The 26,268-nt window shown below is 35.4% G+C and overlaps 1 protein-coding gene across 1 annotated transcript in view; it reads right to left on the bottom strand.

Annotated features, from left to right (window-relative positions):
• The window catches only part of LOC143238478 (putative 3',5'-cyclic phosphodiesterase pde-5), an 89,089-nt gene that overhangs the window by 3,179 nt on the left and 59,642 nt on the right, over nucleotides 1-26,268 (bottom strand). Inside the window, exons 14-26 of the mRNA XM_076478748.1 lie at nucleotides 19,047-19,198; nucleotides 18,024-18,116; nucleotides 17,631-17,699; nucleotides 17,030-17,144; nucleotides 16,682-16,821; nucleotides 16,095-16,181; nucleotides 11,325-11,475; nucleotides 10,758-10,913; nucleotides 9,959-10,009; nucleotides 7,111-7,232; nucleotides 5,573-5,684; nucleotides 5,097-5,177; nucleotides 3,941-4,029 (exon numbers count right to left, since the gene is read on the bottom strand). Of these exons, the coding sequence (XP_076334863.1) occupies nucleotides 3,941-4,029; nucleotides 5,097-5,177; nucleotides 5,573-5,684; nucleotides 7,111-7,232; nucleotides 9,959-10,009; nucleotides 10,758-10,913; nucleotides 11,325-11,475; nucleotides 16,095-16,181; nucleotides 16,682-16,821; nucleotides 17,030-17,144; nucleotides 17,631-17,699; nucleotides 18,024-18,116; nucleotides 19,047-19,198 (1,418 nt within the window). The remainder of the gene's footprint in view (nucleotides 1-3,940; nucleotides 4,030-5,096; nucleotides 5,178-5,572; nucleotides 5,685-7,110; nucleotides 7,233-9,958; nucleotides 10,010-10,757; nucleotides 10,914-11,324; nucleotides 11,476-16,094; nucleotides 16,182-16,681; nucleotides 16,822-17,029; nucleotides 17,145-17,630; nucleotides 17,700-18,023; nucleotides 18,117-19,046; nucleotides 19,199-26,268) is intronic.

Below are 26,268 nucleotides of genomic sequence, written 5' to 3'. Positions count from 1 at the left end.
AATTAGGGTTAGCTAGTGCTGCTAGCCTTCGAGCAACTTTGTGCGAAGTTCAACACAAGCAAATCAATTCGTCTAAAGTCTAAACCTTTAATTTTCAAAACAAAAATTACACAACATAACTTACAGTTTCGTGATATACTACATTAGCTGTTGCTTCTTCTTTTGACAATACAATCAGGATTTGACGAGATTCAACCTTTGAACATCCTACATAGAATTGACTATATGAAAAGCAAGACTGCTTTAGGAACAATCCAGCAACCTTTAAATTTAACCTTGTGCCTTATTAACTGACATTCCATAACACATTGTAAATGGGGATTGGAACCTTCTTAATCCAAAGGGGTAATCAGTCCGTAGCAAAATAATTCTTGGAATGAAGACATCTTTACTTTTGAGATGACCAACAGTAACTGTTGCTCCAATAACATATGGCAGTAAAATCTTAACAACTAAACTAGTAACGTTACATAATGTCGCAGAATCAAGATTTGTCAACAACATTATTTGTGAACCAACTTTTAATTTAAGAATGTGACCGGCATCCGTGGTGGTTCAAGAAAACTTAGGGATTCAGTTGGGTAATTTACAGTATCAACTGTACCTGTAACACTGACAGTTGAACTGTTGGTAAATTCCTGTTCAGGAATCTTTTGTAATGATTGTTAACTGATGTCATGAACAGTATTATTTCGAGGTGTAAGAACTGTTCTTTTAAATAACCATTAATAATTTTGATAATTCCGGCAAATACTGGGGAACACCTTTTAATTTAACTCTTCAGCATTCTTAAATAGGTTGCCATATTTGTCTGGAATAGTAATGAAGTTGTTTGATTGATTGATTGGAAACTTTGCAACACTAACTTAAGAAGATTACAGATGTTCAGGTATACTCATTGCACTGTGAGAAACTTCAACTGTGAGAAACGCCATCGTTCTTTTGACTACATTAAAAGACCGAAAAATGTTCCGCTAATAGAAGAGGCCAACAAAAGGAACAGGAGACTTCTGTCACTAAAATTACTGTGGCTACAATTTTTTTTTGTATCTTCTCCAAGCCTTGACAGAAGAGGAATATTTCTGCTGGTAATAGAAAAATGGTTTTAACTGTGGGCGTTGATAGATTTTATGAGGCCTGTACTACAAAAAAGTCGAAATGCATTTGGCAAGCCATCGAGGCCGTAGCTTATTACTTCAACGTTTTACCGAATTTTCAATTATTAGTTGGATCAGTTCATTATACGGTAGCCAACAGTCATAATGTATTGAATCAATGCGTTGAACCAATACGTTACGGTCCTGATAGCTTGCCGTAAATCGAGCCATTAACGAAAAACTCGGATGCGCGTATGAGAATGAATAACAATGTTATTGCTTGTACATTTATTGCAGTTAAGCCTATCCTTTGAGAACCTGGCTTTGTTATAATAGTGTCACAATAATCTTTCACACTTGTTTTTTGGAATTTCGCACAAAGCTACTCGAGGGCTATCTGTACTAGCCGTCCCTAATTTTGCAGTCTAAGACTAGAGGGAAGGCAGCTAGTCATCACCACCCACCGCCAACTCTTGGGCTACTCTTTTACCAACGAATAGTGGGATTGACCGTAACATTATACGCCCCCACGGCTGGGAGGGCGAGCATGTTTAGCGCGACGCGGGCGCGAACCCGCGACCCTCGGATTACGAGTCGCACGCCTTACGCGCTTGGCCATGCCAGGCCCAGCTTTTAAGAACTCCAGTTTCTCAGTACTACATATAAAAATGACATGAATAAAGATATAATGAAACCATCATGTGTAGTCCAAGTGAAAGTCATGTTTTTGTAATGATGAAAATACTTTTATCTAAAAGTGTTTTATCATAAAGAAATAGTTGTGCCACACACCACAGTTACTTTCTTAACTGTCTGAATCTTGAATACTCAAAGTGTGAATTTTTTTAAAAGACATTTTGTTTGTAGTTTCCACTCAATAGATAACGCGGGAGTTTTGGTTACACACCACGTCCATAATTATTGTAAGAAGATGACCAGTAGGAACCTATAGCTAATTCACGGTGAGGGTTAAGTGTGGATTATGGAAATTAATACTACGTGTTGGATCGATGGCGCGTGTTTTGAGGATAGCTAGAACTGGTGTAGGCCACCTAATAATTAGAGAAAATTAAAACACATAAGAGCGTTGAAATTATTGTTTCATAGAAGCTAAAAGAATGTGTTCTCGCTATGTAATAGAGGTAGGAATATCACAAGTGTTAATTTTGATTAGCCGAACTGTAAACCAAATCATAATGGCCTACACAGTTGCGTGCAGGGTAGTGTGCAATCGCACAAGCGAGTCAGACCCAAACAGAGAAAATAATGGACTCAACCAACTGTATGACTGATTATATTTCACCATATAATAGACTCACCCAGCATAACCTAAAATATAGCAGTAATAAGGTAAGAAACAAATTCTAAGCTTATTTCAAAAGAGGTGAAAGAGGAAGCCTATTAGTTTGTACTTTCTTGTGGACAAGTAATGCAAAATGCTCCCTAAACAAAACGAATAACCTCATGTGGCGTCATGATATAAGTTGTCCAAAGACAACAAAGTGTCTTTTTAAATTGGGCACAGCTCTGGAAAGCACACTGTAAATAAACCATTAGTATACGTAATTTTGACTTCAACAATTAAACGCCAACATTCACGGCATTCGAAATATGTATAGAATATATGAAGGTAATGACTTCAGAATTGACGAAGCCTTTGCGTGTAGAGTTACGGATTATAATAGAGATGTTTAGAAGTTTGTTCTTAATCCGGTTAGTGTTAAACTGTTTGTCATTGTTCTGTCTGGTTTAAGTTTTTGATGTGGATGGATTACTCTCAAAACATCAGCTGTTTTCAGCCAGTTTTATGATGCCGTGATGTAAAATTGAAACAAAATAAATAATTTTCATGTGCTATAAAACTACTACATCCGTTAATTTCATTTTCGTAGTTTTCACCCTGAATGCAAATAAGAAGAAAAATAACCTCCACCTGTTCATAAAATAAGTAGAATAAAGTAACATAACATTGTATACTCTCGACACCACATTCAGTTGGAAAACTCAATATTGTCACCCTGTTTATTTTGTATCTTATCGTTTTCTGTTTTTTAGTGAGTAATTACACAAAAATACGTTACAAGTTACGTATTTTATGCCAAGTAAGACGCACCTTTTTCTTTAAAAATGTTTTGAAAAATCCCCATGCCTCTTCCAAACAAAAGTGATGGGTTAAGGCAAGAGGTTAGCTTAGGGTCTACTTAAAATAGCCTCTCATACAGATCGTAATATTATTACTTACCAATTACAAGTATTTTCAATTTAACTAATATTGTCGATATCCTGTGATGTATTTCACTGTATTTACTCAGTAGGTTGAAAAAAGTAAAAGATTCATCAAGGAATTGGTTGCCGAGTCAAAATATTTTTTTCTTAGAATTGTCTTTCCAAAATTAGGGTGGTCTTCCACCATGTAGGCGTCTTACAAGGCGTAAAATATGGTAATTACTCTTGAAGTTCGCACTGCTTACCCCCCTTCCCCCATACACCATAATTTATTCAAATTAATATACGATACTAGTTTGTTTTGAATTTCGCACAAAGCTACACGAGGGCTATCTGTGCTAGTCGTCTCTAATTTGCCAGTGTAAAACTTGAGAGAAGGCAGCTAGTCATCATTACCTACCGCCAACTCTTGTACTACTTTTTTATCAACGAATAGTGGAATTGACCGTAATATTATAATGCTGAAAGGGCGAGCATGTTTGGTGTCAGGAGGTCTCGAACCCGCGACCTTCACATTGCGAGTCAAGCACCTTAGGGCCATTCTGGGCCTGCTAGTTTATTCTCACCTCACTCCTTGGATAATATATAGTGTTAATTACAGATATGATGTGACTTACAGACAACCATCGAGCATGGGTTTTGTATTAGGAAGCACTTCCACGGTGACTTCGTAGCAAGGTAAGCATATGGCTTTCAGGAAACCAACCTGCAAAACAATAACTTTGGTCACAATAACATAGAAGGTTGATAAACTTGTTAGATATTAAAAATATAATATATTAAACAACAGCGACCGACCAATGATTCAAAGCTTCCGGAAGCTCTGCTAACACTACTTGATAATAAATATTGGATTCGGATTCGTCTTGGTTGAATATAAATCTTAAGCACTAGTTGTCTAGCCCAGTTTATCCAGTTTACATAACTACAATATAATAGCATTTATGTAATGAATTAAGGAGATATACGTCACTAAAAACTAAAACAAAGGGACAAACACTGAGTAACTCATTTTGCCAATTACAGAAAAGCTAACCATAACTCTGACTGCTTGGAAATTCAAAGAACTCGTTTTCAACAGGTTATAACTACAGATATCTTTTGGGGTATCCTTGGATGGATGATTCAATTCACCTGAAGACATCAGAGAACTGGGACTTCACTGACTGAAGAGTGAAATACGGTTCAGTAAAATGCCCTCTACCGACGAAGTAGAAATTTGTCTTGCAGATACAAAAAGTGCTTTACTTGTTACTTTTTGACCAAATCAGCTTTTTCCAGAAAACCTGGTTCAGCTACACACTAATTTTGACAGTTTTTAATGTGATACAATTCGTGTTTCGTTTATAACTTGTAATATTTTGCCAATTCATTTATTAAATGCCGCTCTTTAAAATATGCTTTGATTTTAGCTCTTTCGTCCAGTTACTTGAAGAAATTCAACTAAAACATCTTGAAAAAGTCCACGTATAAAACGTTCCAGCACAATGTTACCACTGTAAAGCAACGTCTACCTTAATCCAAATATCTCTGATAAAAAATACGTGTAGCCTTCTTGTATTACCCCAATGTATAACTGTAGTACCTGAAATGTTAAAAAAAACACATTATAATGTCTTATATGTACAGTGATAAAACGTACTGAGTCAAATTCTATATATGAAAGAGATTTGAAAACATTGCTATTACAGTTGGACTAACTAACTAGTAGATAAAGAACGTGGAACCAGATAATTTTATAATAACACCAAAGACGACCCAGTGAATTCAAACCTGAGATGATGGCTGTTGGCCAAGTTTGGTTCTGTCCATCATGGGTATTGGTTCTTTACCGCTTTCTCTCTCAGCATCACCCTAGTAAATGTATAGAATAGAATCACTTTAATTACCAAAGTTGATACAATATTAAGTGCTTTCCTTCTCTGGTCTACAAATCCATCTACATAATTTCAATAAACAATTGACTCTTTTTATCAAACAAGTGTGTAAATTAATTAATAAAATATACAGTGTAATTTCTATTCCTTTTTCGCTTTCTTTCTTTCTCTGGTGTGTGATAATCTATGCTAAAAGTGTTCTACGACAAGCCTGGTTGGTTAAATACAAGAATAGTCTCGTAGAACGACGAATATTTTAACTTTATTATCTGTTTTGTTTACATTCTTCAGAGATCAGGATACAGCTAAAACATCTATAAGTAACCATCACAAAATCTTTATTATTAGTAGTAGGTAGATTAATATCTTTACCTGCTGGTAGAATTCCTCAGAAATTTCCTTAACTGTTCGCTGCTGTTGATCCCACGGTTTGGAACTCGAACACAGATCGCAAGCTGTCATACAAATAGCTTCAGCTAACAATCTATCAAGATTCAAACACAGCACTTATTCATAGCCCCAAATACTGGAAATGTGTTATTATAAGAAACAGTAAAGCCGTAACGTAATTATTATCGTAAACGAAAGTAAATATAAACAACGGGATCTTTGTATTCTACCTAAGATATGTATTGAAACATGATTTTTATCAGGGCGAAGGAATTCTTGATTAAGGTGTTATTTATGCTACCTAAGTTTTATGATTTATTCTAATGTACTGGGGCTTTTATGACTTCAAATACCAGTTTTGTTTTAAAAATAACATTTCTGTTTTCCGACAGTATTTAGAACTAATTCTTGAAATACTGTTTATGGAGTTGTTTTCCAGTTTGATTTAGCTCTATCATCCTTACAATACCTCATTGTTACATTGTCTAATTTTTTTTATCAAGTCCTAAAATCTTAATTTGTATATCGTCTGTTTCAAACTTTTTTTGGAAATTTGGGCAAAATAACACAAACGTTATCCGTACCAGCCATCAATAATATTGAACTGATGGACTATAGGTGCAGCAACTAATCCGATAGCACCTGCCGCCAACTTTTAGGTCATTTTTCGAATAGTGGAAAATGAACTTCACATTTATCAAACACAGACGACTTCAAAGTGCGGAGTGCAATTTTGCTAACTACTAGGCCATACCCAGCCAAGATAAATGAAAAGGAAGTATTGTTCTGAAGCATTAGCTACGACCATTTGTTTCAAAATTCAATCCAACTTATCTTCTAATTTCATTTGTTTTTATTTGTTACTTGGCTGGTTAATTACTAGATTCATGAGTTCTGGTTCGTGTAAAATCTAGCCTGCAGTTTCTGTGTTCTACATGTAAAAATTCGAGTCTCAGCTAAACTAGTGTTTCAATGAAATGTTTTCTTTAAACAGGAAAGTTTTTAATTACGTTTGAATGCTTATACGAATACTGTCTCCCGATAGACTTTTGTACAAGAGCTTAGTCCAATGAAAGTTTAAAAAAGCATTTATATAAATATATATAAAAGAGAAGAGAGAGATTTCTAAACACTTTGAAGACCGAAAAAATTAAATTTATTTGTTCGGTCAAATTTGAAAAACGCAAGTTTATATTCAATTTGTATTGCTAGAAATTGTCTTCCTTAAACGATAGGCCCTACACGACCTGGTGGTTATAGCGCTCGACTCTCAATCTGTGGGTCGCAGGTTCGAATCCCCGTCGCACCAAACATGCTCGCCCTTTCAGCCGTGGGGGCGTTGTATTTGATGCTCAATCTCACTATTCGTTGGTAAAAGAGTAGCTCAAGAGTTGGCGGTGGGTGGTGATGACTAGCTGCCTTCCCTGTAGTCTTACACAACTAAATTAAGGGCGGCTAACACAGATAGCCCTCGTGTATCTTTGCGCGAAATTCAAAACAAACAAACTTTTCCACGATACCTGTGTTCGGCATTCTTCCAACTAAAGTTGTCTTCATCAATCAGAGTCTTTAGTTTTGCTTTGTTGGGAAAAAACAATGCCAGGTCTGTTGCTAATATACAGTGCTTGATATTTTTCAAAACCTTTTTTGATCAAGAAATTTTCGTTGTTGTATTAACACATTTTCTCTACACACGATACAAGCAAAACAACACCTCTACATCTGGTTTGTGATGTTATCAAAGTAACAGTTTATAATGCATTGTTTAAATAAATACATTAATAACATAAAGTAGAAAAATCTTGTTACTTCTATATTTCTTAACCACATTATCATACTATGGAAGGTTAAAGAGTCGACATTTTAAAATAAGATAATTTATATCTTTTTTTTACCAATATATCTTTTTTATCTAATTTATACCAACTGATATTCCATATAATGATATATTGTTTTAAATATCTTGGACAGAATATGAATTCGAAGCTGTTGCCAAGATATATTATATTCAACCTTAAAGGCACACACAGAACGATGTGGTTTATCAATAGCTAAAGTTCACAGATGTCACTTGTAAGCTTCCCTGTATGTGATCAAATGTTTCGATTTCTGAATTAAGAGTTTGTTTTCGGACTGCGACACGGTAATTTTACGAAGTCTTAGGTAAGAACTGGTTTAAAGTAACTTATCATACTATCAGAGTAGAGTCTTTCTGAACGAAACCAACGAATGTTAGCAACTGATAGCTGGAATTAATACTAGTATGACTCATGAGTAGAGAATCTTTTGATTATTTACGAATTATTGGAATTTACGAAGACAGCGCTTTTTTTAGGCACTAGCTCGGTGATGATGCTCTCTGGACAGCTTAAACTGTTTAGAAAACACTATTAACACACGACTGTTTTTTCAAACAAATACAGAAAAATAAAAATATTTACTGCTGTTTATGATTTCACCATTAATACACGACTATTTTATCAAACAGTTACAGTAAAAATAAAAATATTTACTGCTGTCCATGATTTCACCATTAGCACATGACTATTTTATCGAACAGTTACAGTAAAAATAAAAAAAAATTAAATTAAATACGGATAATGGATCTGATGAAAATGTTGTCAGTAGATGGCGTGAAATTCTTTAATATGTAAATTGGTCTTCTGGTAATAGTATAAATAAAGGTTATATTGGCAAAATATTACATTTATGAGAATGATGCAGTAACGTACGTAGAAACATATAGAGTGAATGTGACTGTTTTACGGTCACATCGGGTTTTTACTGATTTTAATCTTGTGCAGTAAGTTATTTGTATTTTATTATGGTTTTAGGACCGGAAACTATTTTATGTTTAGAATTGTGTATTAAATGATCGTGAAATTTTTAACAGTTACTGTGCTACCAAAACTAGAAATCTGCAATAGAACTAAGATTTGGTGATTTACGTCACAAATATATTTAAGAATTCTCAAAAAGTTTTTGAAGACTTCGTCCTATAGGTTGCCTACCATGTGCTCATCACATCAGTTTCACGTATGATGTTAATAATATTGTAACTTAATATTTATTTTGTATTGAAATGTTTACTGTGGTTATCGTGCAGGATTGGTTAGCTGTTTTGCAAAATTTCCTGTTGTTTAACCTGATTTAAATATAATAGTATGTTGATTTTTTTTATTTTCATGTGTCGAAAAGTAAAACGTTTTGTGTCGTACCCTACAACTATAAATGTTTGTAGTTAACCCAATATACGATATCCTAAAACCGGAACGCTTGCGATAGGTTAACCTTTCTTCTTCAGGGTCAAGCTAGGAATAACTGTGTGAAGTGTCAGATGAAATAAAGTTTGTGACGTCATGCACGCTACCATGGAGATACAAAAGTGTCCTCAGTGGCGTTTGATGGGTTTCGCCGGAAGCTTTTCTCATTTCCTGTGCAACATTACCGGAAACGAGAATGTTAGGAGTATAGAGGTTAGAGATATGTTCTACAAAATAAAACTGTAAAGAGAAACAACCCGCAGTTTTAATAAAATAAAACTGCGGTACGAAGATCAGTTAGGGAAGGAATATTAAACAGGTATGATTAAAAATTACCTGAAAATTATCACAAATAATTAAAAGGGTTAAGATTTAGATTTCATAACACATGAACAAATTTATTTTTCTGACACAGAACGAAATGATAATCTGACGTCGCTGATCCCTGGATCTAGAGTTATTTCACAAGGTTGAACAGTATTCAAACCTACAATCCAATGAGATTCTCTTACTTTTTGTAGTTTTTGTTTCGAAGTTAAGCACATAGCTACACAATGGGCTGTCTGTGCTCTACCCACCACAGGTATTGAAATCCAGTTTTTAGCGTTGTAAACCCGCAGACGCCGCTGCCACTGCAGGTTACTTTTTTTTTATTAAGGATAAAACAAAATATTGTTTCATATTAACCTCAATAATTTTATTTACGTACCATGGTGTTTAAAAATTTATTTGTACCCCGGCTGGGACAGCGGTAAGTCTGCGAATTTACAACGCTAGAATCAAAGGTTTGATACCCTTCGGTGGAGACAGCAGATAGCCCAATGTTGCTTTGCTATAAAAAAAATCAAATTTATTTAAATTCTTATGGTAAGTTTTAGTTTTTAATTCTCCTTTCTATAACGACGTTTTACAGCTTAGTTTTTTACTTGTGGCTTAGTTTTACTTTTTACACTTCTCTCCTAGTAATTCTTTTCACTACGATGTATCTGTATAATTCAAAAATAAACCAAGGTATTTCAAAGATGTTTCTAATTCGAGCATTTTAAAGTCATTAAATCGGCAAATAATCCTTTTTAAGACTACAAATAACTCTCATAAAATTTACCTTCCTGTAGTTTTCAGAACTTAAGCTTGCCAGTATATTGTGTCCATCTTGCTGTAAGATAGGAGAAAGAATAATCATAATAAAGATTTCCAGCACTACTAGCTACGTTTTCTAAATAAATATAATTATACTTCGTATACTTAGTTTCTATGTTTCATACCTAAAAAAAACTTTAATTTTAAATATTTGCCTTAAAATAAAACCTAACCTGTAGTTCCCTTACGAAATAATGTCTACTTCATTTTCCATTGGTATTTGAGTTGACGTTCGTTATACATGTGATTTTCTTCGAATATAAAGTTTAGGGACATTTACAGTAACCACAAATACACTAGAAATTTTGATAGGTCGCTACTGTGTGACACTAAACATGTTGAATAAACAGTTCACTGACTGATGAACATTTTGTCACTTAAAAAACAACAACCAAGAAACAGTTACGAATTACGTTTATTACGCATACTAGCTGATTTCCCATGGCGCCAGTGCATTAGATACATATGTGACGTATTCATGACGTGATATCTGCACCTTGTGCATGTAGGAAAAAAGTTCTCCGTAAAAGGAAACGGGAACATCGTGACCCCTAGTGTAAATCTATACGCACACAGGATAAAAATTTCTCGAAGTTTGTGGTTGCACATTGCGTAACAATAAAGTTTTCCAGTATCATATAAGCAAGAGTTCTAGTATAATGTGATGACCGTTATGTGAGAGGAGAAAAAAATTTTTAAGGCGAGCTAAAAAACAAAGAACTGATGCTGGATGGAAGAAAATTGTCTAAGCATGTGATTTTTACCTGAAGAATGGAAACTGCCTGATTAAAGTGGTGGTGCTCTAAAATTGAGGTAGAGTAAATAGCTGCTAACGGAGATTCTGACTGTATTAAAAACTGGTTGGTCTTCCCTCTGTGGTCTAAGTCGTGGCACAGACTAGCTACAAATAAGGCCAATTGCTACAAATTCGACAGAAATCATAAGTTAATAAACGTGAAAAGATACATCACTATGACACAGTAAAATATAAAACAATTTTATGTTTTGTAAAAGTGATTATAATAATTTTGATTTTATGTAACGGGATCAATAATTAATATAATAGTTTATTTTAAGAAGCAGGGCTAATAAATTAATTTACTATACACAGCAATTTAAAAATAGAATCAAAAGTACGAAACTGGTTGACAATTACGACAAAAAATCTTAAATTTGTAGGCTTAACAACAATAAATATACCACATTATTATAAATATTTTGATAATTAAAGTTTATTTTAATCCCAAGACTTCAAACTTTCAAAACTCTTTGAAGCGTTATCTATTAAGATAATTAAGACGATAATAAAACATGTTTTGTTTTTCCCTTACTTCTATTGGTTTATATATCGTTTGAGATGACTTTAGAACTGCGTACATTGCGTTAGCCACGGAGAAACCATGAGTCCAGTTGTGATAGGGTACACGTCGGTAGTTCTTGCGAACTGTTATGATAAACCTGATGAGACAATCTTGCTCATACCTGCGGATCATAAAAGATTCAGAACCTTTGTATCGACGTAAAACCACATGAATAAAACTATTATAAATAACCCTCGAATTATTATATACCATTCTTACTTGTAGTGATTAAAATGGAACGTTTTATCAGTCGGATAACCTCATTATTGGCTATGTGCAACAAACCCATAAGTTAAATAGAGAACAACTTTGACTGGAGATCACATCAAAACGTTACAAGGTTAAAGTTCATCTCATTGACCTTTAATGAAGATAATCCCTTTATGAAACAAAATATATGCCATTTTAGTATTGGAAAAAGTTAGCACAAGATGCTTGTTCATTTCCATAGAGAAGCCCGGCATTGCAAGGGGGTGAGGGCGCTTGACTTGTAATCTGAGGGTCGCATGTTCGAATCTCCGTCACACCAAACATCCTTGCCCTTTCAGCTGTGAACGCGTTATTACGTGACGGTGAATCCCACTATTCGTTGGTAAGAGAGTAGCTCAAGAGTTGGCGGTGGGTGATGGTGACTAGCTGCCTTCCCTCTAGTGTTACTCTGCTAAATTAGAGACGTCAAATGCAAATAACCCTCATGTAGATTTGCGCAAAACTAAAAACACACACGAACAAACAAACATTACCATAGCATAACTGTTATTCAAACAATGGCTATCTACACTGGGCGTCCCTGATTCTGTATTGATAAAAAAAAAAACAGTGTAAGACTGAATAGAGGAAGCTGACTGTCACTCTTATAAAGCATCCATGATCCCAAAGTGTGGAGTACGACTTTTTTTGTCGTAATATTGGGACAAGAACAATAAATCTTCGGACCCACAGTCTGGCTCGCTAGCCACTGAAACATACCTTCTGCAGTTCATAAGTACAAAAGTATTTGCAGTAATATGAAGACAATTCATAAAAGCGTTTTAATGTAACACCTGCTGTGTGCTACACCTTCTGGGCTGATAGCCTACATTTAAACTAATGGCAATAACTGTTAGTGTTTGTGTGTGATTTTTTTTGTACCAAAGCCACATCAGGCTATATGCTATGTCCGCCGAGGGGAATCGAACCCCTAATTTTAGCAATGCAAATCTGAAGACCTACCGCTGTGCCAGCTGGTGACAACTATTTGAGTGATCACAGTACAAGTAATTAGGCCTCGGCATGGCCAGGTGGTTAAGGCAATCGACTCGTAATCCGAGGGACGCGGGTTCGAATTTCCGTCACACCAAACATGCTCACCTTTCAGCCATAGGAGCATTATAATGTGTGGTCAATCCCACTATTCGTTGGTAAAAGAAGAGCCCAAGAATTGGTGGTGATGATTAGCTGCCTTCCCTCTAGTCTTACACTGCTAAATTAAGGACAGCTAGCGCAGATAGCCCTTGTGTAGCTTTGTGCAAAATTCAAAACGAACCAAACCAACGTGTAATTAAACTAAATACTAGTTACACACGAGAAAAACAAAACAAAAATAATAATAGCTGGTACGAATAGTCCCATAATAACTGTTAAGCTTTAAGTGGACACAAGCCTTCAGATCACATATATGAAATTATTGAATCCCACTTTTGAGATACACCTGACAAGCATCGTTGTGCAAACAAGTGTTGACAAATGAAAATATTGCATTATCAGTGTCCAATGCTATTTTCCGATTTTCCTGTTAAATCATTTGTATATTTCTGTCGGTGTGAATCGTCTTATAAATTGCCCTGCTTGGACTGAGAATGTTTCTTTAAAAATTTCGTGCAAAGCCTTCACAAACACGATATGTGCACAGCAGTCCCCAATCTAATCGAAGTGCGCATCGCATTTTTGAGTCAACTGAACGTGAACCATGGACCCTTGGTAAACATTCCGAGCATTTGTACAAGTTCGAGCATAGCAAACAACGACAGACATTCAAATTAACACCAATGCAGAAATAACTATTTTAATTTTACAGTTTCCCCCAAGATCAAAGATTTGAACCAATCGAATTTCAGCTCAATTGAAAAGTCTTATGTTGTAATGTCATTTCATAATTCAACAAACGAAATTTGTGTCATAAATAATGTTAATAACGAATATACCTCCAGACGCCCTGGTTTGTTTTTCGTTAAGCGTAAAGTTACACAATGGGATATCTGTTCTATACCTACCAAGGGTATTAAAACCCAATTTTTAATCTCTAGAATTCTTTTAAAATAAATTTATATTGCAATAACTAAACTGATGAAATGATAACCATAAGTTACAAGTGTAAATTGATGGAAAGTACGTTTTGTTTGTTTTTGAATTTCGCGCAAAGCTACACGACGGCTATCTGCGCTAGCTGTTCCCAATTTTATAGTATAAGACTAAAGGGAAGGCAGCTAGTCATCACCACTCACCATCAACTCTTGAGCTACTCTTTTACCAACGAATAGTAGGATTGACCATCACATTATAACGCCCCCACGGCTGAAATGGCGAGCATGTTTAGTGTGACAAGGATTCGAACCCGCGACCCTCAGATTACGAGTCGAGTGCTTTAACTATTTGGAAAAATATAGTAAATGTTCACAGAGAGAAGGTTACATCAAAATGTAGATACATCGTGGTTGTTCTAGTAGAAGTCTTGTAGTTTTAGCGCAAAGCTGTACAACTTGTTACCTGCATTCTGGCCAATGAGGAAAACTGAACCCTGAATGTTTGTGTTACGTGCGCGTATATTTACCATTGACTCGCCAGGGAACCAGTGGGAATATATTTGGTTTCTGAACCACGTCACTGTATAATTTCAGAGATGCCAACCATTACGATTTGAGCGTAATCATTACGATTTTGGTGTATACATTACGACTATACGCTCATACAGACAAATATTACGACTTGTTGCAACTCCCAAATTATTATATATTATATAAGCCTGTACAATAAAGTGATAAATTATTCCTCCAGGGCTTGAAAGGGGTGAAAAGAAAATTTCTAGTGAGATACAAACAAATTTTGATAATAAATAAAAGACATAGTCCAAATGGCTACTTGCGATAATCATGCTTGTGCTTAAAATAATAATAAAAAAAAAATTCTATCTACGACGTCTACCAATAGTTTGAGTGCGATGCTTCTACATACTGGGTACGAGGGAGAATCGATTGTTACGTCATCAGTGCTTGTCAGCCAATTAGCGCTCGCGTAGATGGGTATTTCTCGTTTTCTAAGCGGCATAGAAACATCAAATGCGATCGTTCACAAGATGGAAAAAGAGAGGCCTCGTTCACCAGATTGTCTTGTTTCTGGCAAATCTAAAAGGACTAAAACTGTGAAAGGGCTCTGTCTACATCATTACGTTCAGTCATTTGAAATAGTTGGCATCTCTGTAATTTGCTGCGTCATTACAAATAGTAATGACATTTTAAAATTAATTAGTAATTAGTTTCGTATATGTCACATCACTCTGGACTGAATGTTTCAGAAAAATCTCTTTGGTCGCGAGTACGAATGACATTAAATCATCGTCAGTGTATAGCATGTCTATAAACTTTTGTTTGTCATTGAGCTCAACGCCACTATGGGCATCGAAACCCGGTTTCGAGCGATGTAACTACGCATTCGATAAGCTATAACGTCGTTAAATGCACTATTTGTGTTATTACCTCATATCACAACATTTCTTTGTTGTTAAACGCAAAGTTACACAATGGACTATCTGTGCTCTGCCTATCGTTGGTATCGAAACCCGATATTTAGCGCTATAAGCATTCAGACTTACTGCTGAGCCACCGAGGGAAGGCACCATGAAATAACTGTGCGGAACACATTTATTGTTGTTATAAACCCATACAGTGAACCGTATAATCATCAAAATACCGATAACAGAAAACAAACTTTACACCATCTGGAACAACACTATGACATTAGAATGTGCAAATTTTAATATTTCCGCATATCTGGCCATTTAAATTACGTCAGGCAAAACATAAACGTGTATTTTTTTAAAACTATGTAACACATAATAGATTAATATAGAATATAACGTGAGTATTATTTCCCCTCCAGGTGCTTCAACCAGTCGCACCACAAACAGTAGTGTGTTGTCTGTTAGTCAGTACACACTAATATGACGTCACATTAGGGATGCTTAATGTTTCGGTTTTTACTGTCGTGACATCAGTAAAACATGCGCATGCTAAGAATCACGAGAAGGGTTATGCATTCTGTAGGCTACAACACAGCATGATATACAAACTTTAAAAGCACAAAAAATAAAATATTTATTACTTTACATTTTGGTTTTATATATTCTTGAAGCAGAACTCTTTCGAAGACCCTGCGGAAGTACACCTTGTTAAGATTAGTGAGACAGCCAACAATATCTACGCCGGTACTTAGCATGTAAAACAATGTTAATAGAATACAAGTAAAAATATCAAGTGAGGATTACAGGTTTGAGCATTTTCAACTGATAAAACTGCGTCTCGAGTGTATTTCAGTAACTGTTGTAACTTAAAAAAAAGAGAGAAAAGGTTACTAGGGTTAGTCTAACGACAAAATGTACAGCAAGAAACAACATTTTAGCGTAATTTCATTCACATCACAGAGTTGCCATAACACATAATAAGGCTGATTCGGCTTCGATTATTACTCAGCAAATCTACAACTTACTTTTGGGATGCGAACAAGTCGTTGAACATGTATACAGCGGCTTTAACCTTTTCATCAGAATCCAAAGAATAACTTGGGAAAGTAAACCTAGAAAGATAATTTGAGTTGAGGCGAGATCGTATCAAGATATTATTTGGAGTTGTTAATGTTTCAAATTTGTTATCTGACCTGATTTATTTTAAGCAAGAAAAAATTGTAAACCAACCAAACAAACAACAATTAAACAGAACGTTGAACAACGACAAAATATAACTCTAAACAATACACTATATGTCGCTCTAAAAAGACAACACTTTGAAAAGGTATACGAAAGGCATTCAATATAACGTAACATCCGAAATTACTACCAATCCTAGATTTAGGCATGGGCTTACCGGACTGAAGCCTAGAGCCTGACACTCATTAGGGAGCCTCAAGCTATGACTATAAATGTACTACACATGGAGTTTCTGTATCGAAGGGGCCTCTTATAAGTTGAAAAGCCTCGGGCCAACAAAACCCTCAATCCGGTCTTGAGTATTACATACAGTAATGTGATAAAATGTTGGTTAAGAATTTGTGATGAAACATTTCAGAGTTGTTCTTACTCTTTGAGCTTACTGAAGTCTTGGAAGATTGGTTTATCCTTAACGAAATTAACTTCCTCTTCTGAACAAACGTTGTGGTAAGAAAGCATCTCCAGTGCTACCATGTATTTCTTCTGTGACCGCCGAATTCTTTCATAAAGCTGGAAAGACCCTTAATATGTCATTACATTCCCAAAATACACCTACACTGAAATTAGTTAAACAAGTTGTTAGAGTTATCAGGTTTTCAAGCAAGTTAAATTATACAACGAACTTTAAAAGATATTTTTAAAACAACAATTAAACAAATTCATCTTTGCCAATCATTCTAAACTATTCGAGAGTTTAGAAGAAGATGGTAGATATTACCTTGGCATGATGTAACGCTAAGCCGCAATACGTGGCAAAAGTTTCGAAATTTTCCTCGTCTAATTTAGTGAAAGGACCACTATCCTTATTTACCATTTGGACAACTCCAATGACTCTGAAAATGACACAGGACATATGAAGCATGCTATTTGTTCATGTTCTAGTCATCTTAAATATAAGCATGTATCTTTGAAAAATCATATAAAATTACACGTATTGCTTATAAAGTACAAAGAAACCGTTTTAGGTGACTGATTATATCAGTTTTCGCCAATATTTTAGGCATAGGTAACACAGGCCTGTGGAGATTTTGGGAGAATTACGTTCAGGAGGTTAGTAGTACATTGTAGTAAACTTGGAAACATTGGAAGAGTTTTGCATATTAAAGTCCAAATATAGACATACACTCAGACCAATATTTAACGTTCATTATGCTGCGATAACACTATCTACATAATTATCAAGTTATGAACATTTTAAGTTGAAGAAGACATGTTGGAATTACAATACTCATTATACTAGCCCTTGAGCATTAAAACTGTAAAAAAAACACAACACTTTATTATATTTATATTTAAAGAACGAAACTTAGAACACTTACTTGTTGCGATTAAAAATAGGCATACACAATAGATTTTTAGTTGTATAACCCGTAAGCTGGTCGACAGATCTGTACAAAAAATAACAAGATGGAGCATCAGAGCACATCTTTTATATTCTGTTCACATCAGAATTTAGTCACTTCAAGCACAAAATATATAGTAATATAAGTTTCGATTCTCGTGCTTCGGTGGTGTTTTAAACGTGTTGATCTCTCTTTATACACACACACACACACACACACACACATATATATATATATATATCAAACTTCTATTCTAGTTTTTCACATTTGAAACACACATACCATATAATAGTACAAAACAACCACGTGTATGAATACTGTGCCCAAACAATTTATCAAATGATATTTATGTATGTTCCCAAAGCTCACCTGTTAAACCTATCGTCGTAATAAACATCTGGAATATTAAGAGACTCTCCGGTTTGAGCAACAAATCCAGCAATTCCCGATCCAACTGGAAATCTGTAAGTTTTAAATACAATGTCACACTTATCCTAGGCTATAATGTTTTTCTCTAAATAAACCTCCATCTCGTGACGTGATTTTATTACTACTCATATTTAAAAAAAAAATCTATACTTTCGATTTTGTGTTTTTGTCATTTCTGTTAGTTGACATGTTTGTTTTATACAATTAAACGAGAATGAGCTATAATCCGTGCAAGTGAACATATGTCCCCCAAAAGCTCAGTGGTAAGTCTCAAGGTTTATAATGCAACTCATCGGTTTTCGATACTCGCAGTGGGCGCAGCACAGATAGCCCATTGTGTAACTTTGTGCTTAACAACAAAAAATAAATAAAAGTGAGTACACAAGAATTCATCTAATGTGTAAATCAAAATCATTTATTCTGGAATATTTCATAATTTTCAAATTCTTATCTTTAAACTAGTAATACCTGAAGAATTACGAATAAGGGATAAAATTCTTAGAGCCCAGTCTAAGTCAGTAGTAAGTGGTGAACCGGACAATCGATTGAATTAATGTTTCTTTCTTGTTTAGGAGTATTTTTTTCTAAGAGTAAACTTGCATAAACTAAAATTGCATATTATGCCAGTTACGAATCACTATATGTGTGTTGTATCCACACCTTATCCAGTTACGAATCCCTATATGTGTAGAGTATCTACATCTGCTCAGGCTTTTCAAAAGTATGGCTATCTTTATGTGTAAAACACGAGAATATCTTATGGAAATATGAATCTCAATGAATATAGCTGCTAGTTAATTTCGGTTGAAACATATATACGAATTATCAATACGCATACGTATAGTTCTGGAACTTTACACTAGGTTATCAAACTGGAAAAAGTCCGAACGTTTATGTTTCTGCTCTGTGGATATAGTAAACAAGGGTTATGAAAAAAACAACAAAAAACTCCTATTTACTTACCTTATCTCTTTTGACGCCCCTTCATCACCTGTTTTATTTGCGTTTTCCATTTCTTTATTCACATCAAACATTCTGGCGTACATTTCATTGGTATTTCCATCAACAAGGAACAACGACGCCCGATCAGCGTCGACAAGTTTCTGGGCAAAGGTCTGGAAATGCGCCAACAATAAAAGTGTGGTTAGCAATCGAAATTCCTTTCACACGAAACTATAAATGTGCACAGTAATAACGGTGTGTTTCTATTTGAACACGTCTTAACACTCGAACATACTGTTTGTGTGAGCGTGCTTTGTAGTTGCTATGAAAAATACCTGTACACTGGATAGGTTTGGTTTGTTTTAAATTTCGTGCAAAGCTACACGAGGGCTATCTGCGCTAGCTGTCCCTGATTTAGCAGGGTAAGACTATAGAGAAGACAGCTAGTCATCACCACCCACCGCCAACTATTGGGCTACTCTTTTACCAATAAATAGTGGGATTGACCGTCACAATATAACGCCCCCACGGCTGAAATGGCATGTTTGGTGTGACGGGGATTCGAACCCACGACCCCCGGATTACGAGTCGAGTGCCTTAACCACCTGGCCACGCAGGGCCCACTGAATAAGTGAAGTGAAAAAAAAAACAGTATCATTTGTCACTGGACCACCTTCGAGATTAAACAATTTCGGAATACTTGGTTTATTATTACGTGTTGACGATATTGACACGTCTGCGTAACATGGCCGTAATTAGTATGAGAATTTACTCGAAGTCCAAACACGTAGGGCCAGCCTTATATATTGTATATCTTTTCGTATGTGAGTTAAAGTAAACAGTGTGTTAAATTTAATTTAAAATGTTAACTAATATTTGAACCTCGGTGACTTTTTACCTCACTGCTTTTCAACAACTACTCATATCAGAGGTCACATGAGGTCACAAACAGAGAAACTGGGACTCAAACTAATAGTTCGAAATGTTTCTAAGCAATACAATACAAACACATGTAAAATATAATGTATACTGTATTCAACTTCTACCGCATTTATGAGTTGAAATACTGAAATACATTTTTACTTCAAGTGGGTTTCTCGTCACCACGAGTTGTCATGATTTTAGCTTCTTTTATATACGACAGAATTTAAGACTATATCTAAAATCTATCAACAGTTATCACGAAAATTGAAAAAAAACTAGCTAAGAAATTCCAAACTTTAAAAGTGAAAATCGAATCGTTCGTGGAAAAACTGTAAATATCCAGTAACTTCAAAACGCCAAACATGAGGTTTTATTCCAATAGTTGTACTCTACTCCTTCCCATCACAAAAAGCGCATGAAAAGAAAACAATGCCAGTTCCCAAACTTGAAAAAAAAGAGAGAGTTATAGAGAGAGTTTTTCACCAAAATCTGAGAATTAATAAAACATGGTGCGTTTTAGGTGGCGAATAGCATCATATTTTATTTTCAGTTCTATATATAATGAACGGTCACGAAAATGTCAATAGAAACATTTTTATCTTAACATTTGAACGTGTAATGTATGCTGAGAATGGTGTTAACCTGCTGTATAATGAAAAACAATGTACGGTAAAATATATACAGTTTTAAACAGCGTTCGATTGTCAACAGAAATTAAGAAAAAAATGGTAGTTTATTAGTAAAGTTCATGTAGAAATATGTGTTGTTCACTCACAATATATCAATAACGTTTCACATCTACTAAGAAATAATACTATTTATGAATGAAAGATATACGGTCAAGTTGACTGCAGCTCACAAAAAGACCTTTGGTTGTTCAGAGCTGGTCTCTCCTCAGTGTTTAGCCAATGAAGCCAAAGAGGACTTGAGCCATTTCTCGGAGGATTTCAATTTTATTATTGACATTTCAACTCATTCTAAGTTTGAGCTGTTCATCTAGTCATGCTCAAGGCTCAAAGAAAGGGTCCCTTCAAGTGTTTCAGTACTACACCACTAATGTATTCCAACTGAATGCGAAGATATACTGTGCAATGGCATCTACATATCGTGCAAACATCATTCATACAAGGGATACCAAGTTAGACATCAAGGGATCAATTTGAGACATGATATATTCTCATTTTAACTGAGATGATTTCTGTGATGATTAGGTTTGAAGTCATACCTTAAAACAGATCTCAGAAAAAGAGTAAAAAACAAAGCAGTAGTTATTATACCCAACACATACCATTCTGTTCAAGTGGGTGCCCCAAGAGCAAGCCATCAGTTGACACACCCTGGTAATGCAGTATAGTTCCACTATTTTGCAGAGAATGTATAAAGCTTTCTTGTCTATCTCATGATGTTTGTGCAACAAATGATGCTAATTATGTCTCAACCGCGATGTTGCTCTAGAAGGAATGTCCAATTCATTTTTTATTTTTTTTAGTTATTCACAACAGGATAAGGGAACTGTCATAGCTTAATGGAAAGCAAGACAGATAAAGTAGCTTGTCTTAACTAACTTAGCAGCAAATACAGATGAGAAAACAGTGAATAACGACAACTGTAGATCTGGCTTTAGAAAACTCACATGACTTGAATCGGTCATGGTTACTAACTGAGGAAAATGCAGCATATAGTTTGTGCCAAAATGTATGGTGTTCAACCAAGCTCTCTCGGAGTTGAACAGAATTCGATGCATGCCTATAAAGATAAAGGAGTTGTCAAATTACTGGCATATATCACCATTCATCAATAATTCTGAGTGAAGCCACCATTATGGCCAGTTAACACTAACTTCATTTTGACAAATGGAAAAAAAGCTAGTTGTAACTACATAAACACATCTCTGACTATTTATTGGTACTCCCAAGCTGAAAGTAATCATTGCAGACTTTAATTCTAACATTCTAGGAATGAACATACTGCAGAAACAACCTGTCTGCTTTGCCTGTGCAAGAGGTAAGCTTTGTTTATGTGGGAGAACCACATGAAACTAGCTAGCTAGAATGGAACCAGGAACAGTGGACTCCATGAATACACCACAGAGGGATTGACAGTGTTTCCATGTATATATGCTCAGCGTGTCAGCACAGTGTAATACCGTCATTGAGCAAATCGCTAAAATATGCTGTTTTATGTCCAAAATGCAAGAAGCGTTAGAATGGATAGTGATTTGTCCAGATTCTCAAGGTAATGGCTATTGGAATGACAAGTGAAGTGAAGGTAACTGATATTAACGATAATGTTGATTAAAGATTATACAAGCTATCTGAATTAAACACAGCAACAGACTTGTGGTGACCTGTTGGCTACGTTTTCCACCATGAGACCAGACAACCAATTGGGTAAATCCAGATCACAATGCCATCAGATAAAAACAGAAGATTCACGCCCAATAAACAAACTTCCCCAGATCATTAGAGATACAGCCAGTGCAGAGACACAGTGGATATTAAATGATAGAATCCTACAGCCTTCAGAAAGCGTGCGGTTATTTCAAGCAGCGATTGTCAAGAAGGACAGCATGGATAATAGTTCAGCAGTCCTCTAGTTACTGACAAATCAAGGTAAGATAACAGGAGAAGCGACAAAATTGCTTTCAGAAACTGAGACCGTTGTACGAGTTAATTTGGCTTGTGTAATGCTTCCACTACTTTTAGGAGAACAACGAAGTTCATGCTTACAGAACTGCAAATCAGATGATGCCTGATCTATCCTGACGATGTCTTAGTATTTGGCCTGAAATTCGTGTCTGCTACCATAAACCTAATCATGGTATTGCAGCAAAAGGAACTGCAGGTTTAAATTTAAAACTGGGGAAGTGCATACTCAGGTGCATGCAGGTTGAAGTCCTAAGTCACCTAATAGGGAGGAGCAATATATATACTAACCCTACAAAGATTGCAATAGTTCAAGACTGGCTTCTAACTGTGACAAGGAATTCTCAGTTCTTTATTTTCATTCCATATTATCAACACTTGGTGGCCAAATTTTCAAACAGCACTTTAGTAATGTTCGTTTTTACTATATCTAGTGCACACTTTAGACTGACCAAGAACTACAAGCAAGTATGTTTTAGTAAAAGTTCACATTCTGACATATTCATGACTCTCGTTGTATACCAGTAAACGTGAAATCAAGATGGTGTTATCACAGATGCAGGATGAAACAGAACATGCAACAAAATAAATGAACCACATGCTGATGGCTCCTGAGTGCCAACACTACATGTGAAATAACTCCTCACAGTTATGGTCTCTGCAAAATATTGCTGACATTACTCGTGTAGCAGAAAATTAAGCCTTTCGGTTGACCATGTCTCACTGAAGACGTTCGTGGACGTTTAAAAAAATTCCCCAAATCAGGAGTAACGTATATTAAGTTTTCATCTTGTAATACCTCGCAATCGTTTAAAAAGTGCAGTATTCCTCCAGCCTATTGGAGGAATACGTTTATGGACTTAAACGTTAAAAAGCTGGGTTAGAGTTTCCGTATCTGACAGAACCAATAAAGCACATTATGTAGCTTGGTGCAAAAATATAGAAACTCAGTACAGTAGAACGCTGGATCTAGTACTTCGTGTGATATTTTAGTTCGTGAACTAGAATGTCATGAATAGTCAGATTTATCGGAGTTAGCAGTTCACTAAGATAAAAGTAATAATGAGAGTTAATGTAAAAAGTTACAGCTTATCACTAGTATGGTTTGAATTTAGCGCAAAGCTACACGAGGGCTATCTGCCATACTCGTCTATAATTTTGCAGTGTAAGGCTAGAGGGAAGGCAACTAGTCATCACCACCCACCACCAACTCTTGGGTTGCTCTTTTATCAACGAATAGTGGGATTGGCCGTAACATTATAAAGCCCCCACGGCTGAAAGGTGAGCATGTTTGGTGTGACGGAAATTCGAACCCGCGGCCCTCGGATTACGAGTCAAGTGCCTTAACCGCCTGGTCATGCTGGGCGCCTTATTACTAATAGAAATACAAATAAAAACAAGGAAAATCAAAACCAAAAGTTACAACTAATGGAAAAACCAGTATGGACGATGAAAATAAATAATTACTTTTCATACAGACCAACAAATAAAATGCAATAAAGATAACAAACTATGTCTATGTGTTGGGGAAAATCTAAATATACTTAACGTATATCATGCATTTAATTTTTTTAAATATTTGCTGTTCTGGTAAAAAGCATCAGGTCTGTGTACACAAATATGGTTGAAAATTACAACCGTTTTGAGGTGAACTGTTTTATACCAATAGAATATTAAATAACATTCGACTTGGAACTGTTTGCTTTGTTAATGGTTCCAGGTAATTTACATCTACCGTACTTTGTCTATCACATTACCAGTAACACACAGATAAAACCACGAGTTAACTCTTGAAACTAAAACTTGCTCGTCTATTGCACCTTCGTTTATCACTGAACCTCAGAGACCCAACAATATGTCCATGGACTTATGAGGCTAAAAATCTGGTTTCGATATCCATAATGGACACAACACAACTAGCCCATCGTGTAGTTTTGTGTTTAATTACAAACAAATCATTTATTACTTTTTTCACCAAATAAATTAATGAGTTAAATCTGTCCAAAAATACACATTTACAGAAAAACAAACAATAAAAACATTTTTAATTAGAATAAAATCAGTCGTTATATTAAAGTTTCGGTAATGGGATAAATCTAACTGTCCATTTTTGAAATATTGATTTTTTTAACAACTTTAAGGACATTTAAAGCTTCAATACAGAATAAAATGCTTGAAAAAATACAACGAAGTATCACATTTCCAAGACAATCTTAGTGCAGGAACTGTTTTATTGTTACATTTCCAAGAGGATCTTTGAAGCAAGAACAGTTGACTGTTGCATTTCCAGGAGGATCTTTGGAGCAAGAACAGTTTCACTGTTGCATTTCCAAGAGGATCTTTGGCGCAACAGGTGTTGCACTGTTGTATTTCCAAGAAGAGCTTTGGGATAAAACCGTTGCACTGTTGCATTTCCAAGAGAAGCTTTGAGGCAAGAACTGTTGCATTTCCAGGAGGATCTTTGGGAAAAGAACAGTTTCATCATTGCATTTATAAGAGGAGCGAGATCTGATGCACTGTTGCATTGCCAAAAGGATGTTTGGGCAAGAACTGTTTCATTGATGCATGTATATGAGGATCTGTTGAGCAAGAGCTGTTGCATTGTTGCATTTCCAAGAGCAGTTTTGGGGCAAAAACTGTTGCATTTCTAAGAGGATTTCTGGTGTAAAAACTGTTGCACTGTTGCATTTCCAAGAGGATCTTTGGGGCAAGAACTGTTTTGTTGTTGCATTTCTAAAAGAATCTTTGGAGAAAGATCTGTTGCACTGTTGCATTTTTAGGAGGATCTTTGGTGCAAGAGGCGTTGCACTGTTGCATTTCCAAGAAGGTCTTTGGGACAAGAACTGTTTCATTGTTGCGTTTCCAAGAGGAGTTTTGAGGCAAGAACTGCTGCATTTCCAATAGGATCTTTGATGCAAGAACTGTTTCATTGTTGTATTTCCAAGAGGATCTTTGAGAACAAGTACTCTTGCACTGTTGCATTTCCAAGGGGATCTTTGGGGCAAGAACAGTTTTATTGTTGCATTTCTTAAAAGATCTTTGGAGCAAGAGCTGTTGTACTGTTACATTTCCAAGATAATTTTTGTAGCAAGAGCTGTAACATTTCCAAGAATATCCTTTGGTGCGTTCTCTTCTTTAGGAATAGGTTTTAATAATCTAGTTAGCAAGCATTGTTGATGGTAAACCACTTGGTAAATAATTTCCAGTGAACAACAGCCTTTAACTAGATTTCAATATGTTGTTTTGAAACCAAAAATAAGGTTCAGGTAATATCAATTGATCATATATCGAACACTGAACGGTTCAAACTTTAGTTAAATAATCTGTTTTCTTCCTTAAATATTGTGTTAGATTTTGCATTACTTGCTGAAACAGTTTATGCATATTTATCATTAAGATAATACATATGTAACTTTATTTGTACAAATATTCACAAAAAATGCAGAGGGTTGAGTTCTATAAGATTCATCTGTTGACACTAATACCGCAGCAGACTGCTGTACTTGCAAGCAGTGGCACCATGCAAGCCATGTTTAGCATCTATATGTTATATATATATATATATGGATACATCAAACTCGAAATCAAAAATAAACCCTATAGAAAGAAAAATATATCATAGACCTTTCCAAAGAGTTCGCTTGGTAACAAAGAAACAAGGAAAACAACATTTA

The sequence above is a fragment of the Tachypleus tridentatus genome, chromosome 13, assembly GCF_004210375.1.
Source record: "Tachypleus tridentatus isolate NWPU-2018 chromosome 13, ASM421037v1, whole genome shotgun sequence".
Classification (NCBI taxonomy): domain Eukaryota; kingdom Metazoa; phylum Arthropoda; class Merostomata; order Xiphosura; family Limulidae; genus Tachypleus; species Tachypleus tridentatus.
The sequence above is the reverse complement of the archived record's forward strand: the minus strand, read 5'-3'. Positions and strand labels throughout refer to the sequence as shown.